The sequence below is a fragment of the Macaca thibetana genome, chromosome 14 (assembly GCF_024542745.1).
Source record: "Macaca thibetana thibetana isolate TM-01 chromosome 14, ASM2454274v1, whole genome shotgun sequence".
Lineage (NCBI taxonomy): Eukaryota > Metazoa > Chordata > Mammalia > Primates > Cercopithecidae > Macaca > Macaca thibetana.
Window position 1 is genome coordinate 20,237,550 of NC_065591.1, and position 18,470 is coordinate 20,256,019.

General features: G+C 44.8%; 2 protein-coding genes across 2 annotated transcripts in view; one reads left to right on the top strand and one right to left on the bottom strand.

Annotated features, from left to right (window-relative positions):
• MAPK8IP1 (mitogen-activated protein kinase 8 interacting protein 1) overlaps positions 1 to 18,470 on the bottom strand; it is a 631,105-nt gene that overhangs the window by 606,756 nt on the left and 5,879 nt on the right. The window lies entirely within an intron of this gene.
• SYT13 (synaptotagmin 13) overlaps positions 942 to 18,470 on the top strand; it is a 46,384-nt gene continuing 28,855 nt past the window's right edge. Inside the window, exon 1 of the mRNA XM_050757606.1 lies at positions 942 to 1,244. Within this exon, the coding sequence (XP_050613563.1) occupies positions 1,062 to 1,244 (183 nt within the window). The 5' untranslated portion in view covers positions 942 to 1,061. The remainder of the gene's footprint in view (positions 1,245 to 18,470) is intronic.

Below are 18,470 nucleotides of genomic sequence, written 5' to 3' on the forward strand. Positions count from 1 at the left end.
CAACCCTTTTCACACATGCCCAGCACGCCTAGAGCACAGCCAACCCACAGCAGATATCTGCTGAATTAAATTCAACACTGCATATAATGAAAAGCACTAAAAAGTCACTGTTTTCTTGAGGTAAGACAGTCCTTAAGCCTGGAATTCTAATTTCCCCTTGTTCTAAGCATACTTTTATGCTCACCCTCTCTGAATCAAGTGTGTACTCCGAGCTGCTGCATTTTATCTTCTTTATCCTCCTAAGACAAGTCCTTTTGAGTGTGGACTTGGAATCTGCAAGCATAAACCTGGGTTCAGGGTGATGATTTTTCTACCTGTGCACCTCTCTTCTGAGCCTCAGCTTCCTCATCTATATATAAAGATGAGAATACCTGCTGATTAAATTAGGTAATAAAGGTGAACTCTTGGGCAGCCCTAAGGGGATGCAGCTGTATTATCCATCTTCAGCAGGTCACAGGTACAGCCTCAACCCAGACATCCCATTGGTTCCCTCTATCTGTGGCCTGTTCCTTTTCCCTGTAAGAACCATCTCCCAGGTTGGGGAGCTGGGAAATATCCAGTTTTGTGTTTGAAAAAACTCTGGGAGGACCCAATTTTACAGCCAGCTTGGCCAGCCGCTGGGGTAGAAGGGTGAGCAAGGAGCTAGTAGTCTGGGAAAGTGACTCCTAGAGTGGCAGATATGGTTGGAGCCCAGGTTTGTCCACTAACACAGTGTGACCTCCACAGGCTCCAACACATCTTGGGCCCAGTTGTCCCCTGTTGTACACAAAGCATTAAGAATGGCCTGAAACAACCCCAAGGCTCCTTCCACCTGGAAGGCTCCGGCTCCTGTTGGGGTGGGGGTCCGGTCACGTGTTGGCGAGAAGGGGGTGCCAGTTGACGTGGCTCCGGGTCCAGCCTCCTCTGACGTCCTCGCAGCCATCCTCCCTCCCTCCGTCCCCGCCCCTCTGGCGGCGGGAGAGCTGCTGGCTCGCCCGGATCCCGGGAGCTGCCTGGAGGCGGGCCCGGCCCGGGGAAGGTGCACGGCGGCGGGACCCAGCCCAGCTGGGGGAGCGGGCACCATGGTGCTGTCGGTGCCTGTGATCGCGCTGGGCGCCACGCTGGGCACGGCCACCAGCATCCTCGCGCTGTGCGGGGTCACCTGCTTGTGTCGGCACATGCACCCCAAGAAGGGGCTGCTGCCGCGGGACCAGGACCCCGACCCGGAGAAGGCGAAGCCCAGCTTGCTCGGGTCTGCACAACAGGTGAGCGGGGGCGGCGCGCGGGCCCTCCAGAGGAGAGGTGGGGTCGCCGGGCAGCTGCAGAGGGGGAAATGGGGTGGGGGACGGTCATGGATCTTTGCGCGACAAAGCTTGGCGGGGAGAGGGGACAGCAAACGCGCTGGAGGACAGGTAAAGGAGTCAAAAAGGCAGGGGGATAGGGGAGGCTGGGGGATGGGGGAGAGGTGAAGGAGAATTAGGAAGCGGAGGGGGGGTAGGGGGGCTTGTGGGGACTGAGAGAAGAATGGGGGCCAGCAGCGAGAGCTAAAGGGAGGGGACAGGAAAAGGGACCTGGATAAGAATTAGGGCTGGGAAGGGTAAGAAGAGAGGGAGGCTGGGAGGGGAATCGCCAGGGTTAGGGAAGACCCTGAATGGAACCGGAGAATGAGGAACTTGCAGAATGGGGACGAAGACTGGGGTCTGTGAGAGGGAGGGGGATGGTGGTTGTGGAGCCAGGGTAGGGCAAGCCCTGCCAGAGCTGAGAAGAGGTAATGCCTGGAAAGCCAGACGGGAGGTGGCTGCGGTCCCGCAGGAGCTGAGGAGCTAGAGGGGTCTGGAGAGCTGAATCCCCGAGGAGCCTGAAGGACTCTTCCCCACCCACTAGCAGCTCTGAGCTCCGGTCAGTCAGAGGGGGTTGCTATGGCCTCCCCCAAAATGTCTCTGCAGATGTCTCTGCAGATGTCCCTGGAGACAGGAGGGCTTTTATCCCATGCATTTGCTCATGGCCAGAGCTCCTTCGTGCAGGAAATAGCCCGTGCTCCCATTGTAAAGAGCAACAGAAGGGGTCTGGGGAAGCGGTTTGGAAGGATTTCCCTGCATAGGCTGTGACCTCCAGGATGCATTTCCAAAGTGCAGAGTGCAGAATGTTCTCTGGAGAACCAGGAGGCAAAGAGTCTTGCTAGAGTGATTTGAAGGATGGGCCTGGGGCAGGGGCATGACTTGAAGGACCGCCTAAAGACCCTCTAGATCCCTCTAGGTTCCAGGAGTGGCATTAAAATGCTGTGACTCCATCTTCCTTTTTCCAATCAATAATTCAAAAGCTCAGAGGACCCGGTTGTGTGGGGCCTGTGTCAGTCACTGTACAGTGAGAGTGGAAAGGAAATGGCTGCTGTCCTTGAGGCACTTATAATCCAAGAATAGTGACATTGACAGTGGCTAAATAGGAGCCGGCTGCACAGCAGAATGTGGGACTTGGGGCGATCTGGAAATGGGAATAGTGGGCTTTCCACTGGCCAGGGGTTGGGAGCCCTTCTCCAGAAGTCGTGGCCGGCCGCCTCTCAACCTTCTTTCCTGCCCAACACACTTGAGGAACTGCCACTCTTCTGCCTTTCAGTGACGTCTCTCCAGGCACCGTCCCCTCCCCTTCCCAGAGAGAACCACTGGGAAGGTAGTTGGTGTAAATGACCTCTAGGGTCTCTTCCAGTGCGTTGTCTTATTGATGACCAGTAGCCCACAGAACAGCTGATCATCTGTTAAAGAGAAACCAGGCTGTGTCTCTCCCCTGCTTCAAATCCTCCACAAGTTCTCACTGAGCTTGGAAGAGGTCATAGCAAACCATGACATAGCGTACACTGTGCCAGGCGCACTGTTCAGAGTGCTTTACACTAATTAGTGCGTTTCTTGACCCAGTGAGGGAGCCATAGAATTATCCTAACTTAAAGATGAGGAAACTGAGGCTTAGAGAAGGTAACCGACTTGCCTAGAACTGCACAACTAGAGAAGTTTTAGAGCCAGACTCTAGCTGAGCTTGTCTGATTCTGGAGGCACGCTATTAGCCACTCCTCTCCACCCACTCACCTGCTTTGACATGGAAGGTGCCTGCCTCTCCAGCCAAGCTCAGGCCAGTTTCTTTCTTCATCAGCAGTCTTGGCCTCCCTGGATTTATGATTATTCTTTTAAAACACCAAGTCCTTTTCTGCCCCTTCATTTTTCTATGGCCTTTCATATAAATGACTCCTTCTCATTCTTCAGGTCTTTTTCCATTTAAAGTCTTAGGGAGGATTTTGCCCACTGACACATGAAACAAAACACCCCCTTCCTGTTATCCTCTCCTATACTGTTCTTTCCAAATCCTTCTATGGCATTCTTTACACTAGGATGCAATCTTTCATATTCACTTATTGATGTAATATTTATTCCCAGCACCCACTCAGTGCCTGGAAACTAGTAGGTGTCCAATAAGAAATTGTGAATGAATAAAGTCATCTCACAGACCATCCAGTGGGGATTCTCATCTTCAAATATGGATGCACTCACCATGTCTTTGTAACCAAGTGTGAGCTAGTAGGGGCACAGTAAATATTTGTTGATACATGATACCTGCCCATCCACATTCCCTTATCTGGTTCCCTCAGTGACAAAGATGTGGGCAACTTGGGGCTGAATTTATGGGTGTGAATGTGTTGAACCTGAGATCTCACAATGACTTGGTTGCCATTCTTCTCAGATTCATTCAGCCACTGGCCCAGATGCAGTAAATTGAGAAAAGACAACCAATTGACATTTCAAAGCAAGTAAAGAAGGTGGCGTTAGGGGTGGCAGATTACAGGAGGGTGATGTACTTGGCACCTGTTGACGAGGAGGGCAAGAGCCAGGGAAGCTCTCTGAGGATGTTCCTTGAGGAAAGAAGATATGGGGGCTGGAAAATAGGGGTCTAGATTACTATAATCCCAACAGAGGTGTCCAAGGTCTAATAGCCAGTGTCTCTGTAACTTGTAAGTTGTGGCTGCTGGAAAAATTCTTTGGATTTGGAGGCCATTCCTAGAAATCTGATTTCTGACCCTGAATGGCTGGATGAAGTTGAAAGTTTGTAGTGATTTTGAAAAGAAATTTGGAGTTTTCCTAAGGGTTTTGTTTATTTTTTACATGGGGTCTGACTCCATCACCCAGGCTGGAGTGCAGTGGTGTGATCAAGGCTCACTGAAGTCTCAACTTCCTGGGCTCAGGTGATCCTCCCACCTCAGCCTCCCACGTAGCTGGGAATACAGGCACGTGCCACCATGCCTGGCTAATTTTTTTGTATGTTTTGTAGAGACAAGGTCTCACCATGTTGCCTAGGCTGGTCTCAAACTCCTGGGTTCAAGCAATTTGCCTGCCTCAGCCTCTCAAATATTAGGGTTACAGGCATGAAGCACTGTGCTTGGCCCCCAGGGGTTCTTATTCTGGGTCCACAAACCTGTGTCTGTAGATAGCATTAAAAGGTTCATGGTCTTGGATAGGAAAAAAAATGACATCATTATTTTCACTTACCTCTAACTGAAACAGTATTTTCTGTAAGTAGAAATAGCAGTGAGAACCATAGTGTATCATCCATACGTGTGACTTTGTCCCCAAGGGAAATCACAGATACCTTGGTTGCACATTACAGCTGTTGCAGATGGTTCACATTAGATTTACGCTCATCTCTCATTCTAAATTATGGTACTTATTAAATCTCCTGCTAGACTCTGTTATTTAATGAATTAATAAAGAAGCAAACATATAGCTACTTCACAATTTGGTTTTATTAGGCAGTCCTTTGCAGCCCTGTGTCTTTTATTTTCTGCTTTTTCCAGCAATTCAGAGGAAGTGTCCCTAGGCAGCCCTCGGCCATGCATATCCTCTCATGCTTCCAGCTGGTTTCAAGTCACAGTTCTTTGCTTTTCTGAAATACACACTCTGTATTCTTTATCCTGCCTTCTTAGACAGTGCCTCACTCTCACTCATGTGCTACCCTTCCGGGCATGCAAGGAATTCAGTTTTACTATGCCACCCACTCCTGGCCTGGCAGGTCACCTGGGACCTCTCTGTCATCAGCCTAGCTCTAGAGGCTTGATCATTAGGCAGTGACCTGGCAGCTTGAGCAAGGAGACAGAGCCAGGGGGCAAAGCGAGAATATTGGTTTCTCCTTCACCATTACTTCTGAATCTGTTAGTGAGCAGTGGCCAGACCCATGGGTTCCTGCCTCTGAATTTCCTCATCACCCTTGTCCACACAGGCTGCCACTCAGCCCACTTCTGGGTCCTTTCATAGGAGGTCTTCCTTTCACCCAACCTAAAGAACTTGGGAGCAAGCAAGGAGAACTCCTCTTTTCCCCTTGCCCCATGGCTCAGTCCTGTACCCCTACCAGTTGGCAGGCACAGGCATCCTGTTTTCGGGAAGCCTTCCTTTTTGTGGCCTAGTTTTCTCCCAACATGATGCCTACCTTGCTGTGCACTTAAGTGAATCTTTTCAAATGCCGGAGAGGTCCCCTGGGTGACCCCAGTGCTGTCCCTTTGAAGCTAACACGTGGCCAAAGGCTTTATTGAAATTGCTTGGCCCTCAGCAGGAGTTCCCACACCTTTTTTTTTTTTTTTTTTTGAGACGGAGTCTCACTCTGTCGCCCAGGCTGGAGTACAGTGGCATGATCTCGGCTCACTGCAACCTTCACCTCCTGGGCTCAAGCGATTCTCCTGCCTCAGCCTCCTGAGCAGCTGAGATTATAGGTGTGCGCCACAACGCCTGGCAAATTTTTTGTATTTTTAGTAGAGGCGAGGCTTTGCCATGTTGGTTAGGCTGGTTCGAATTCCTGAGCTCATGTAATCTGCCCACCTCGGCCTCCCAAAGTGCTGAGGTTACAGGTGTAAGCCACTGCGTCTGGTCCCCAGGTCCCTATCCATGTCCCCAGTCACCCACTGTCACATGTGACCAAACTCTACAATTCCATCCTCTTTCCAGCAGAGTCAGGATCACTGAAGTGGCTTTCAGTGGAACCCTAGTAGATTAGTTCTAAGGTTTTACAAAATAATATAAATAAGTGTTGACTTTCTTTCTTTCCTTTCTTTCTTTTCTTTTCTTTTCTTTTCTTTCCTTTTTGTCTTTTTGAGACAGAGTCTTGCTCTGTTGTCCAGAATGGAGTGTAATGGTGCAATCTCGGCTCACTGCAACCTCTGCCTCCTGGGTTCAGCAATTCTCTTGCTTCAGCCTTCCAAGTTGCTGGGATTACAGGCGCCCACCACCACGCCTGGCTAATCTTTTGTATTTTTAGTAGAGATGGGGTTTCACCATGTTGGCCAGGCTGGTCTTGAACTCCTGACCTCAGGTGATCCACCCACCTCGGCCTCTCAAAGTGCTAGGGTTACAGGCGTGAGCCACCACTCCCAGCCTGAATTTCTATCAAACAATATATGTGTGGTGGAGTCTTCTCCTTAAGATCAGATAATTTTTCCTTAATTTTCCTTGTATTCTTGACAATGTCTGGTATGATGCTGAGCACATGGCAGTGTTTTGAATTAAATCATTATCTTGTAACCTAACACTGAATAAGAGAGGGAAGACACAAAGGAGTACATACTGTTAGGGCTCCATTGACACAGGATTTGAAGCCAGCGCAGTTTATTTATGGTGTTACCCCGGGGCACAGGAAATTGCTGCAGCTGGGTGGGAGAGCTTCTGGGCTTTTGTTCATGCTCTGCCTCTTGACGTGGGTCCTGGTTACAGAGATGTGTTTACTTTGTGAAGATGCATCCAGCTCTACATTTATGATTTATGTACTTTTCTGCCTGCAGTTATACATCAGTAAGGTTTTTATTAAAAAGTGTCATATTGTGACATGTTTGTGAACATTAATTGAGTACCAGGCTAGTATTTTTATTGCCAGGACGACTTTGGGGCCATAGTCAAGAGACATGAGCCTCCTTTTTGTGGTTTTTTTATAAACTGCTTCTTTGGCCCTGTTTGCTTTCTGCTGTTTCTCCCGTGGCCACCTCCTTTGTGCTGCATAAAGGATTCCCCCTTGGGACTGGGACCTTAAGACCATCAGTGTAGCCCTATTAGGCCTCCCACCTCTTCTCCTCCTCCTTAGTCCTCTAAAGCAACACCTTCTCTGATTGGTTGTTTCAATTCACACATATAAGAGTGAGGATGGACAGATGCTGCATTTCATTAGTTAAATAGTTCATTCATCAAAGATTAATGAGCACATGCTAGGCCTTGGGATATGGCAATGGAAAGACAGATATACGCTCTTCTAGATAAATGGGGAGACAGACAATAAAACAAGCAATTGCCATGATCGGGGAAGCACAAGGTGCCATGGGAAACCCGGGGTGGGGGGTATTATTCCCCCCTTCAGCCTAAAATAGAGCTTTCTGCAGTGCAGGTTGGTTGTTCTTCTGAACTCTCCCCTGTACCTTAATGATGCTAGGATGCCCCATGTATTGCTAACCCCACTCCTGGAACTGATTCAACTCTGGAAGGCTGTAAGGTCTGACCTCCATGGATTCTCAGACTTTTAAAGGACTCATTTTCTAGCTTACTATTAGCTGATCTCTTGCCTGGTGAACTCACCCATTCGTATAAACCACCACCACCACAACAAAGTATTTCCATAGAGTAATAAATAACAATGATAGAATAACTAACATTTATCAAGTTCTTTATATGTTCTAGTCACTGTTCTAAGCATTTTAACCATATTAAAATGTTTTTTGAGACAGAGTCTCACTTTGCCACCCAGACTGGAGTGCAGTGGCATGGTCATGGCTCACTGCTGCTTTGATCTTCTGAGCTCAAGTGATCTTCCCACCTCAGCCTCCCAAGTAGCTGGGAATACAGTCATGTGCCACCATACCTGGCTAATTTCTTTTAAATTTATTTTTTTAGAGAGGGGTTCTCACTATGTTGCCCAGGCTGTTCTTGCACTCCTGGGCTCAGGCCATCCTCCTGACTTGGACTCCTAAAGTGCTAGAATTACAGGTGCGATCCACTGCACCTGGCCATAACCATATTAATTTTAATTATCACAATAACCCTATGAAATATACATAAGTTTTATTTTTCATTTTAGAGAAGAAAAGTAAAACACAGAAAGCTTAAGTACGTATTCAGTGGGAGAGCTGGGAATCAAATTTACAAAATTTGGCTTCAGCGTGCACACTTTTGACTACTAGGCTGGATATTAGCAGAAAAAAAGTAGTCAAAATTTTATTCGAGCCATTGTGTTTCCCCAGATACTGCATAAAAGTATCTATAAATACGCATCTTTGAGGGTCAACTTCAGAAACCTTTCCCAGTGCTTTGGATTGCTTTGCTGCCGCCATCACACTTCAGGCATTGGGTGCAGCCCAGGGCCCTCCACATAGATTTTACACAGTAAACATGTTTGGGCTGGTTGCTTAGCAACGTGGAAGACAGTATGAATTTTTCATCAAGAAATTAGCATAGATTCTTTCAGGGAGAAGAGCACAGACCCGCTGGAAATACTCTTCAAAGCACTCACATGTGGACCCCTAAGCCTGTGTCCCTCAGTCTTTTTTCCAGTGACAGATCTGACCTGTCCCATCTCCCTTCCTCCCCTAGTTCCTTGTTTGGGTACAGTTTGTAGATAATTCAGATACATGGCTCTTCTCTTCATGGAATTGACAATTCACTAGCACCTTTTGTTAATTCCAGGAGAAAACAGTGCTGCATCCTTTCCAGATTTTCAGATACTAGCCAAGTTATGAGGAGGTACCTGGGGCATAGGAGGAGGGATAGAGAGGCCTTTGGATCATGATGAAGGAAACACCTGAAAGACAAACCAAAAGGGGTCCAAGCAAAGGCAGAAGGAAGAGAAGAGACCAGCAGGAGAGGGAAGCATCCGACCCAGAAGATAAAGAGGAGAAAAAATAAGACACAACCATTCCAGGATCAAAGACCTACGAGAGCAATCTGAGTATGTGGAGACAGTCCCTTTGTTGTCCACACTGACCTACAATCTCCCAATAACCAGCAGCAGTTCACCTCCTGCTTCCACCTTCTTCTTACTGTATTCAGTACTCCCAGGGCTTATTTCTTGCTAAGAAACAATGGGAAAGTCTGCTCTGAGGATGGAGAACAGCTTCATAGAAACAAGTTTTAAGAACTAAGAGATTCTATACGTATGTATCAGAATCAACACACATGTACACAAAGGGCCCCCTATAACTTATTTGATAAGAAATAATGGAACTAATACAGTTATAAAGGAAAACAGGTGAAAAAGGTGTGTTCCTCCCTCTTTTTCTTCCTTGGTTGTGTTTATTAAGCAACTATGTGCCAGGTGCTGTGCTGGGAGGTGAGAATACAGTGGTAACTCCCCTCTTCCCAATGACACAGTGACCCATCTTCAGCCCTCACAAAACTTATGGTATAATGGGTAAAACCAGAGTTTATAGAAGAAGAGGGAAAATAAATTAAAATGTGTGCTGGTGGTAGATGACCTCAACAGAAGGTTCTGGTGCTTTGTAAGTGTAAGATGAAGAGCTTTTACAAGAGCACCTTACAAGATGAAAGCTTTCCTAGAGAGTGATGGCCAAACTGAGAGCTACAGTGGGAGAAGATCTTAACCAGGGCAAAAGGGAAGGATGTTGGGGGCTCCACACAGAGAAATGAGCCTGTGCAAAGGTCCTGTGGCAGGAGGAAGCCTAACATTTACGAGAGCCTGGGGAAAAGCCAGTGTGGCTGAAGAGCAGAGAGCAAGGGAGATCCTAGTGAACAATGAAGCTGGGGAAATAGGCAGGGGCCTGGATGAGCAGGGCATTGGAGACCATGGACAAATTCATTTATTCATGAATTCGTTCATGCATGTATAAATCAAACATTTATTAATGTCTCCAGGAGGGGCATTGAGCTATGTACTGATAATGTGAAGGTTACCATTATTTTCAAAGCTTTTTTTATTCAGGTGAAATTCACACGATATTAATCACTTTAAAGTGTAGGATCAATGCCATTTAGTACATTCACATTGTTGTGCAGCCACTACCTCCACCTAGTTCTAAAACATTTTCCTCACCTCAGAAGAAAACCCTTCATCCTTTAAATAATCACTATTCCTCCCTCCTCCAATCTGTTTTCTGTCTTTATGGATTTGCTTATTCTGGACACTTCATATAAATAAAATCATATGATATGTGATCTTTTGTGACTGGCTTCTTTCACTTAGCATCATGTTTTCAAGGTTCATCCATATCATAGCATGTATTAGTACTTTATTTCTTTTTATGGCTGAAAAATATTCCGTTGTATGGACACACGTAATTTTGTTTATCCATTCACCCATTGATGGACATTTGGATTGATTCTACCTTTTGGCCATTGTGAATAGTGCTGCTAAGTACATTCCTGTACAAGTATTTCAGTACCTGTTTTCAATTCTTTCAAGTATATACCTAGGAGTGGGATTGCTGGGTCATATGGTAATTCTATATTTAACATTTTGAGGAACTGCTAAACTGCTTTCCACAGCAACTGCACCATTTTAATCTCCACCAGCAATGTATGACAGTTCTCATTTCTCCACCTCCTTGCCAGCAGTTGGTATTCTTTATTTATTTATTTTATTTATTTATTTTTTAAAGTCATCCTAGTGGGTGCTAAGTAGTATCTCTTTGTGGTATTTTCTGAGCTTTTAACATCTAAAAGAAAAACCCAAATTCTCACTTTTACAATATTCATCAGTAGCTGGCAAGTGCTTTTTAAAAAAATTGTATTATACTTTAAGTTCTGGGATACATGTGCAGAACGTGCAGGTTTGTTACATAGATATACATGCGCCGTGATGGTTTGCTGCACCCATCAACCTGCCATCTACATTGGATATTTCTCCTAATGCTATCCCTCCCCTAGCCCCCCACCCTTCTGACAGGCTTCGGTGTATAATGTTCCCCTTCTTGTGTCCATGTATTTTCATTGTTCAACTCCCACTTATGAGAGAGAACATGTGGTGTTTGGTTTTCTGTTCCTGTGTTAGTTTGCTGAGAATGATGGTTTCCAGCTTCATCCATGTCCCTGCAAAGGACATGAACTCATCCTTTTTTATGGCTGCATAGTATTCCATGGTGTATATGTGCCACATTTTCTTTATCCAGTCTATCATTGCTGGGCATTTGAGTTAGTTCCAAGTCTTTGCTATTGTGAACAGTGCTACAACAAATATACGTGTGCATGTGTCTTTATAGTAGAATGATTTATAATCCTTTGGGTATATATCCAAAATCACAGTAGCTGGCAAGTTTTTAACAAACATTTGCTGTCTGTATTGAGCGACCATTAAAATGAGTCCACATGGGCAACCCGTAAAAACATTTCATTGTTCATGAGTCTCGTGAGAAAAATAGAGTGTGTGTGCAGTAGTCCTGGCTGCCCTGTTCTTCCAGCAAGTTTGCACCTGCTGCTCTGTCTGTCAAATATGTTATTATTCTCATCTTTCCCATTCTGTTGTTCCCCCAAGCTTTAGTCCCTCACTCAAATTCACGCTGATACCTGGGCCCTGCAAACCCCGTCTAATTGAGGCAGTATTTAGTGTCTTTTAACATTTCCTTATGTATCAACACTGCCAGGCCAGTGCGATGCCTGGAGGAGCCTTGCCCCTCTCCAGGGCCAGTTGCTGCCCACACAACAAACCTTCAGGAGGCGTTCAATGGGTCCCAATTCATTAGATGAAGAATGCTTTAATTGCCTTATGTTATAGAAAAGTCCCGGGAGAATTTTACACACTGCTTAAGAATGGTACAGTGCTATTTGGGGAAGCTGATTGTGGTTTTGGGGTGGACCTGGAATGCGTTATAATTTTTCCCATTAAAATAATGGAGAACCAGTGCCTGCTTTCTGAAATCTGCTAATCAGCATGTTTTTAGGAACAGATCAGAGTCAAATAATGAGGAGGAGTTGTATATATGAATATGAATGAAAACAAGCATAAATGGGAGGTGGTCCTGTGAGAATTCTGTGAAATTGAGTCAGTCCATCTGGCATAGACCTTAGAGTATTTTAACGTATTTCATTGATTCCTCTCCCTGCCCCCACCTCCACTCATTAAGTCAAAGACATGCTTTTCCCTCATGGAAAGTTGAGCAGGACTTAGCGTATAGCAAAGAGAAATGAGGAGACATGTTGAATGACTAAATACATTGGTGAATGGATGGGTAGACAAATGAGAAGGCAAGGATCCATGGGGCTGACACCTCTGCTTGTAGCCAAAATAAAAACCACAGGCACAGAGAAGCAGGAGAGGATGCTGAGTTCACCGAAGGATCTCTGTGCTTGCCTTTCGTGACATATCAAGAAATCAATACCAGCAGGAAGCATGTGGCAGCTTCACTTTGTACAGGTTTCTCTCCCTTCAGGTCTCTGTTCATCTGGCTAACGTTAGAGAGAGTTTTTAAAATCTTCAGCTGCCAGGCCAATGAGGTAATACCCAGGGAGACGTTTTATTTGGAAGAGCATTATAAACCACACAGGTTGGACTTGCTGGTAAGAACGGCACGAGGTAAAGGCTGTAGTTTATTGAGGCAGGATTGCAAAGACTTTGCTTTTCAAATAGAATTAAGAAGGATGTTTTGGAAAAGATGGTGTTTGAAGATGCAGATAAGGTTGGGTAAAAGCAGTTTGGTAGGGCAACTAGAAGAGTTGATTGAAACAGCTGCGCGTGTAGAATATCTTCTGTTAGCTTTAAGCTTATTCTGCATTTCTGAATCCCCCCTGCACTCCACTTCTCAGAGCATATCGCCAACCATCTTAAAATACACTTTCATTTCCAGCAGTCACTTCACATAGAGGAAAGGGGAAGATATCAGAGAGAAATACAGTGAAGGCAGTGATGTGACATGAAGAGAAAATATTCGCATGATTTGGAGGGCTTCTTTGCACATTCTTTGCAAGTGCGTCATCTAATGATCTCGTCTCTTACTAACAAATGGAGCAGATTCTTTAAGTGGCAACATGACTATCACCCTTTGCACAACAGCCTCCATACAAAACATGTAGAGACAAAGAACAGAAAGGAATGAATGCGAGGTTAGGTGCCTAGCCTAATCCCACCATGTTGTAGCCTTGCATTTGATTTTGGGTACCCACTGGAATTAATTTTAGGTAACAATCTTTGAGACCACTCAAAAGAAAAAATTAACTCAGAATGAAAGTGTTCATTTTTATAATCAAGATGCTGAGCTAAAATAGGAATCAAATGAGACTCAAAAACCTGAATTTGAATTCAGACTCCACCATTTCCTAGCCAAATCACCACGGCCATTCTGAATCCCACTTTACTCATTCATGAAACAGGGATTCTACAAGGTTCTCTAAGGTCATATGGAAGAATGAATAGGATGACATGTATGAAAGCACCCAACGGATTCAGCACCTGCCGTTGCTCAAAGGATATTTTTAAGAATCTGTGAATTATTTTCTTATTTATCCTTTACCAAAGCAATGACTTGTCTACTCACCATGCAGGAAAGGAAAAATTCATCAAGAGTATTCCAGATGTGATAAATGAAATGTGTCTGTTAGAATGAAAAGGGGAACATGAACATTCCATTTCTAGGATGATTATTCATTCAACAACTATGTCTTGCATACCTGCTATGTGCAAGGGACTGAGTTAGCCCTTGGGACAGTGCAGTGACAAGGCAGAACCCGTCCCTGGCCTCATGCAGTTAATATTCTAGAGGGAGAGATGTTCATCACACAGTCATACACAGAACATAGTGAGTGCTGGGCTGGAAGTTATTTCCTTGTGCCTCCAGAACCCTCTGAATGCTCCCCTCTCAACCCCAAACCTACTTCTTCCCCACCCCCTGTTCCAAGCCTATCCCTGTTTTCTCCCCCTCCACACCCTGGCCCCAGGAGGCCCCCACCTATTGGCTGCATTGACCAACTCCTCTGCCTTTGCATCAGGTGGAGTTGGCCCAAAGGAGATCTGAGGACAAGAGGAGTGTGAGGGGCCTTCATCACCCCTGCCCCCTCCCTGCTAGGTGCCCAGGGGGTGGCTACATCCTCAGCTGAAGGGGTCAGATCCTGCCAGGCTGCTGTTTCCCTTCAGCACCCTGTCCTGTTTCCAGTGACCTCTCCTGATTCTTGCCCCTTCAGGCCTAGGGATGTTAACAGTGCCCAGCTCTCCCAGCCCCTGCATACTCGCCACTCCTTGTTGCTTTCCTTAACCCTCCATACATTTGTAAATATCTGCTTTATGAAAATCTCCTCAATTACCCAGTTATAATGTGCCATCTATTCCTGCAAAAACCCTTATTGATAGCATACTCAAACCATGTTAGCTATTATTACCAACCCTAATGATTAATAGTAATAAAGGAAGAGTCTGTGAGGCAGAGGAAGTATGCCAATGAAATTGGCAAAACTCAGGACCAACAGTGATAACACCCTTTATTTGCACAAGGTTCTATTGTTTAGAAGCCACTTTCATTTTCCCATTTGGTTCAGCATCTAGCCTGATGCTTTGTGCATCTTGAAGCCTTTAATATATGCTTGCCAAACAGACACACCTGTGGGTAGGAAGCTTTGGGGCTATTATTCTCATTTCAAAAAGCTTGGAGTGAGCTGAGGAAAAATAGTTCTCATTTATAGTAATTTGTTTATAGTAATTTGGAGCCAGGTACTCTGATGTCACTGACCTTCCACGATCAGATCATATTTTGGGACATTTCGTAGACTGTTTGATTGTCAGCTCTTGTAATACAGAAGGAAATCTATTAGGTTTGCATCTCATTTAAAAGAAGGAAGAACTAGATCTATGGATGATACTGACTGGCTTTGAATCTGCCAAAATGTCAGCTGCAGGAAGAATGTTAGAAGCAGCACATTAATGGCCATCCCTTGAAATGCATCTCCTGACTAGTCATGAAATTCACACAGAAGAATCAATTTGTTGCCCAAACATGGCAGAGACTGCAGACATCCAGTGACACACAGTGGTTCTGCTTCTTTCTTTCTTTCTTTCTTTCTTTCTTTCTTTCTTTCTTTCTTTCTTTCTTTCTTTCTTTCTTTCTTTCTTTCTTTCTTTCTTTTTTCTTTCTTTCTTTTTCTTATTATACTTTAAGTTCTGGGATACATGTGCAGGACATGCAGGTTTGTTACATAGGTGTACACATGCCACAGTGGTTTGCTGCACCCATCAACCCATCATCTGCATTAGATATTTCTCCTAATGCTGTCCCTCCCCAACCACCCCACCCCCAACAGGCCCTGGTGTGTGCCCCTCCCTGTGTCCACGTGTTCTCATTGTTCAACTTCCACTTATGGGTGAGAACATGCAGTGTTTGGTTTTCTTTTGTTGTGTTAGTTTGCTGAGAATGATGGTTCTCAGCTTCATCCATGTCCCTGCAAAGGACATGATCTCATTCCTTTTTTATGGCTGCATAGTATTCCATGGTGTACATGTGCCACATATTCTTTATTCAGTCTATCATTCATGGGTATTTGGGTTGGTTCCAAGTCTTTGCTATTGTGAACAGCACTGCAATAAACATACGTGTGCGTGTGTCTTTTTTGGAAAGGGAGGCCTGAGAAGTTATAGTTGAAGTGTATTTTTCTTGAGGCAGCTCTCACTTTTGGATTCCTCCCTTTCCCAGCACACGGTTCCCCCAAACTGGGTTACCTTCACTGTGTCCCTGTGTCTCCAGGCTGGTTTTCTCACTTAGTTTCCTCCACGTCTGTCCATCCCTCCTGTATGTACCTGCTGGTTTGATTTACTGAAAACACAGTTTTGCTCATGTCATTCTCCTACTCACAAACTGTCGAAGGTTCTCCATTGTTTATAAGATAGAATTCAAGATCTTTTGCTTGGCATTCAAGGCCCTTTATGACCTGGCCTCACCATTGCTTTCCAACTCCATTTCTCCAACCCCAGCCTTCCTCTCCAGCTGACTCACCATGTCCTAAGCATGCTCCCCTTTGGATGCACACTGCTGCTGTCCTCCCTATTTCAGAAGCCTCTCTCTCTCTCTTTCATTGTTAGTCATCCCTGAATGCTGCATTGAAGCCCCTCCTCCAGGAAGCCATCTCCGATCACATCAACAATGAAGAGTTCCTCCTTAGGTCTTATGTAGCCTACAGTCCAGGTATTTAGCTTTTTAAGACTGCCTTCTATTTTTATCTATCTTTTCATAAGTTTGAATCAGGAATAGCAAATGTCTTTCATCTTCCATATCAATTCCTGTTAATGGATAGTAGCTTCCTGGAGCCCGAAGCTGAACAAACACCCTGTGTCCAAACTCAGCAGGAAAGAATGCTTCAATCAATTAGCCGAATCTGCCATGAGCATAGGGTAGGAGAATTGTAGCATAAGCACCTCGTATTTCCCCTTTATGGAATATCTCGTCTCTACCAGGGGATGGTAAACTTTCTGAGGGCAGGGACTTATTCACTTACTCATGTATCTCCCATGGTATGTAGGGTGGGTGAACAGATGATTGGCAGGCAACAAGTCTGTTCTGATTTCTGTTTGACAGCAATATAATGTGGAGCGGTTTGACTTAAAACCAAAACATAAGGAGAATCTAGTTAAAACAGCCTCTGTCTTGGTTTTGAAGTTGTACTTTACAACTCGGCTGTTTTTAAACTTCTGGGTTAGAGACTGATGTGCTTTTCAAGTATCTGCATATAAGTGGATGGATGTCTTAGATTAGCGGTTCCCTGCACTTTTTTTCTACACTGCATCACCTCTAATGGGTGATATTCATATGGGTTTGATGGTTCTGTAGATTTATCTCCTTTCTCTTCCGCTAAGAAAAGCTTATCAGAATGCAAAAGTGTGAAAGAGGTCTTATTATAAGGATAACCTTGAATATATGTTAATCAATTTTTAAATGGGTACAAACTCAAATTTTTGCACTTTATTATTTATAATACATATTGGCACAATAACGGTTATGGCAGTTGCCCTAGTTAATGGTTTCATCAATTGTCTGAGCACCATAGAATCAAGTAATCCTGTAGCTGCTCTGAAAGCACACCCTAATTTCAATGCCAAGGAAACTGACATATAAACAAACTTTTCAGCCTTTAATACAAAAATTACTGTCTTGGGAAAAGAACATTAAATTAGAAACACAAAATAGAAACTAAGAAAAAAATGTCTAAAGGATTCAAATGAACCAATATGAAGCAATTGTGTTCCTATCTGACAGAAGTTTTCAGTTATGCAGTGCTGAGATCCTTCAATACATGGACTCAGTTTAACAGGAAAAATGTGAGTCCCTAGTAAACCAGTACAGTGGCACAGGAGAGGGGGCAGAAGTGGAAATTTTGGAAAGCAAAGTCAAATTTTGGAAGACACAGGGACTGTGCTCTGAGGTGAAAGACATTGCTGACAGCCTTGTTGTGGCCACTGGAGATGGGAAAATAAGGGCAGGGTGGCTGAAGTGAAAAGGCTGTGTTCAAGCCCAGATTACTGACCTTTTAAAATACAATAGTTTATGATGAGTGTTGATGAGATTACAACATAGTCTTGACATTGCCTTTGTTCAGGGCACAAATGAAACGCATTTCCTGCACAAAGAATGTCAAACCCAGATTCAGAACCGAGAACAATACCAAAGCTGATGCGTAAACATCCAGGCAGTTCATGAAAACAACCAGACCACTGGTGGGGGAAAGAGGGAGTGGATGGGGCCGCCAGCCTAATGATGTGGCACCTGCCAGAGAAGCGAAAGCAATGATTCAAACTTTTCCATTTTTAACTGTGTGGTTGGTATCCAGAGACACAGTCCCAAGAAACCACACACAGTGTAGTATACAGGTTAGTAGCACTGGCTTTGGGGTGGACATAGGTTCAAAGCCCAATGTTTTCATATATTAGCTGTGTGACCTTGGATATGTTTCAATCTCCCTGAGCCTCAGTTTCTTCCTCTGTAGTAAAAATAATTAGGTTATTTTTTTATTTGTTAATATTAGGGTATATAGAATAGAGAAAATATTAGGCACTTATCTATAGTTGTGTGAAGATTAAATACAGTAAAGTTTGTGTTGTGCATTGCAGAGCATCTGTTACACAGAAAGTTTACAGAGATGGTGGCCTAAAGGGCTTTGTGATGTGACTGCTGAAATAATGCAGGGGCCACCTACAAGAAGGAAATCTCTAGGTAGGATCTTACCATTTTGCAGTTTCCAGTCCCATGGAGTTTTTTCTTTTTTTTTTTTTTAATTCTGTTTTTAAATTCAGTTTCCGCCAGAAATGTTGAGATTGCAGCAACATTCACCCCCCTCCTCTCACTGGGTTTTAGCTGTGTTGCACCCGCGGACTGACTGCATTCTGGGCACGGTGCAAACTTTCCTTCTGCTGTCTTGGCAGGATGCCCCTCTCTAATTTCTCTACCTGTCAGACTTCAGGGGCACCCAACCCAAAGTCAGTGTCTCTATGAATCCTCCTACAGCTCTCCCTTCTCCCCTTCCTGCGCCTACCACCCTCCCCTTCTCCAGGCAAAGCTTGGTTTG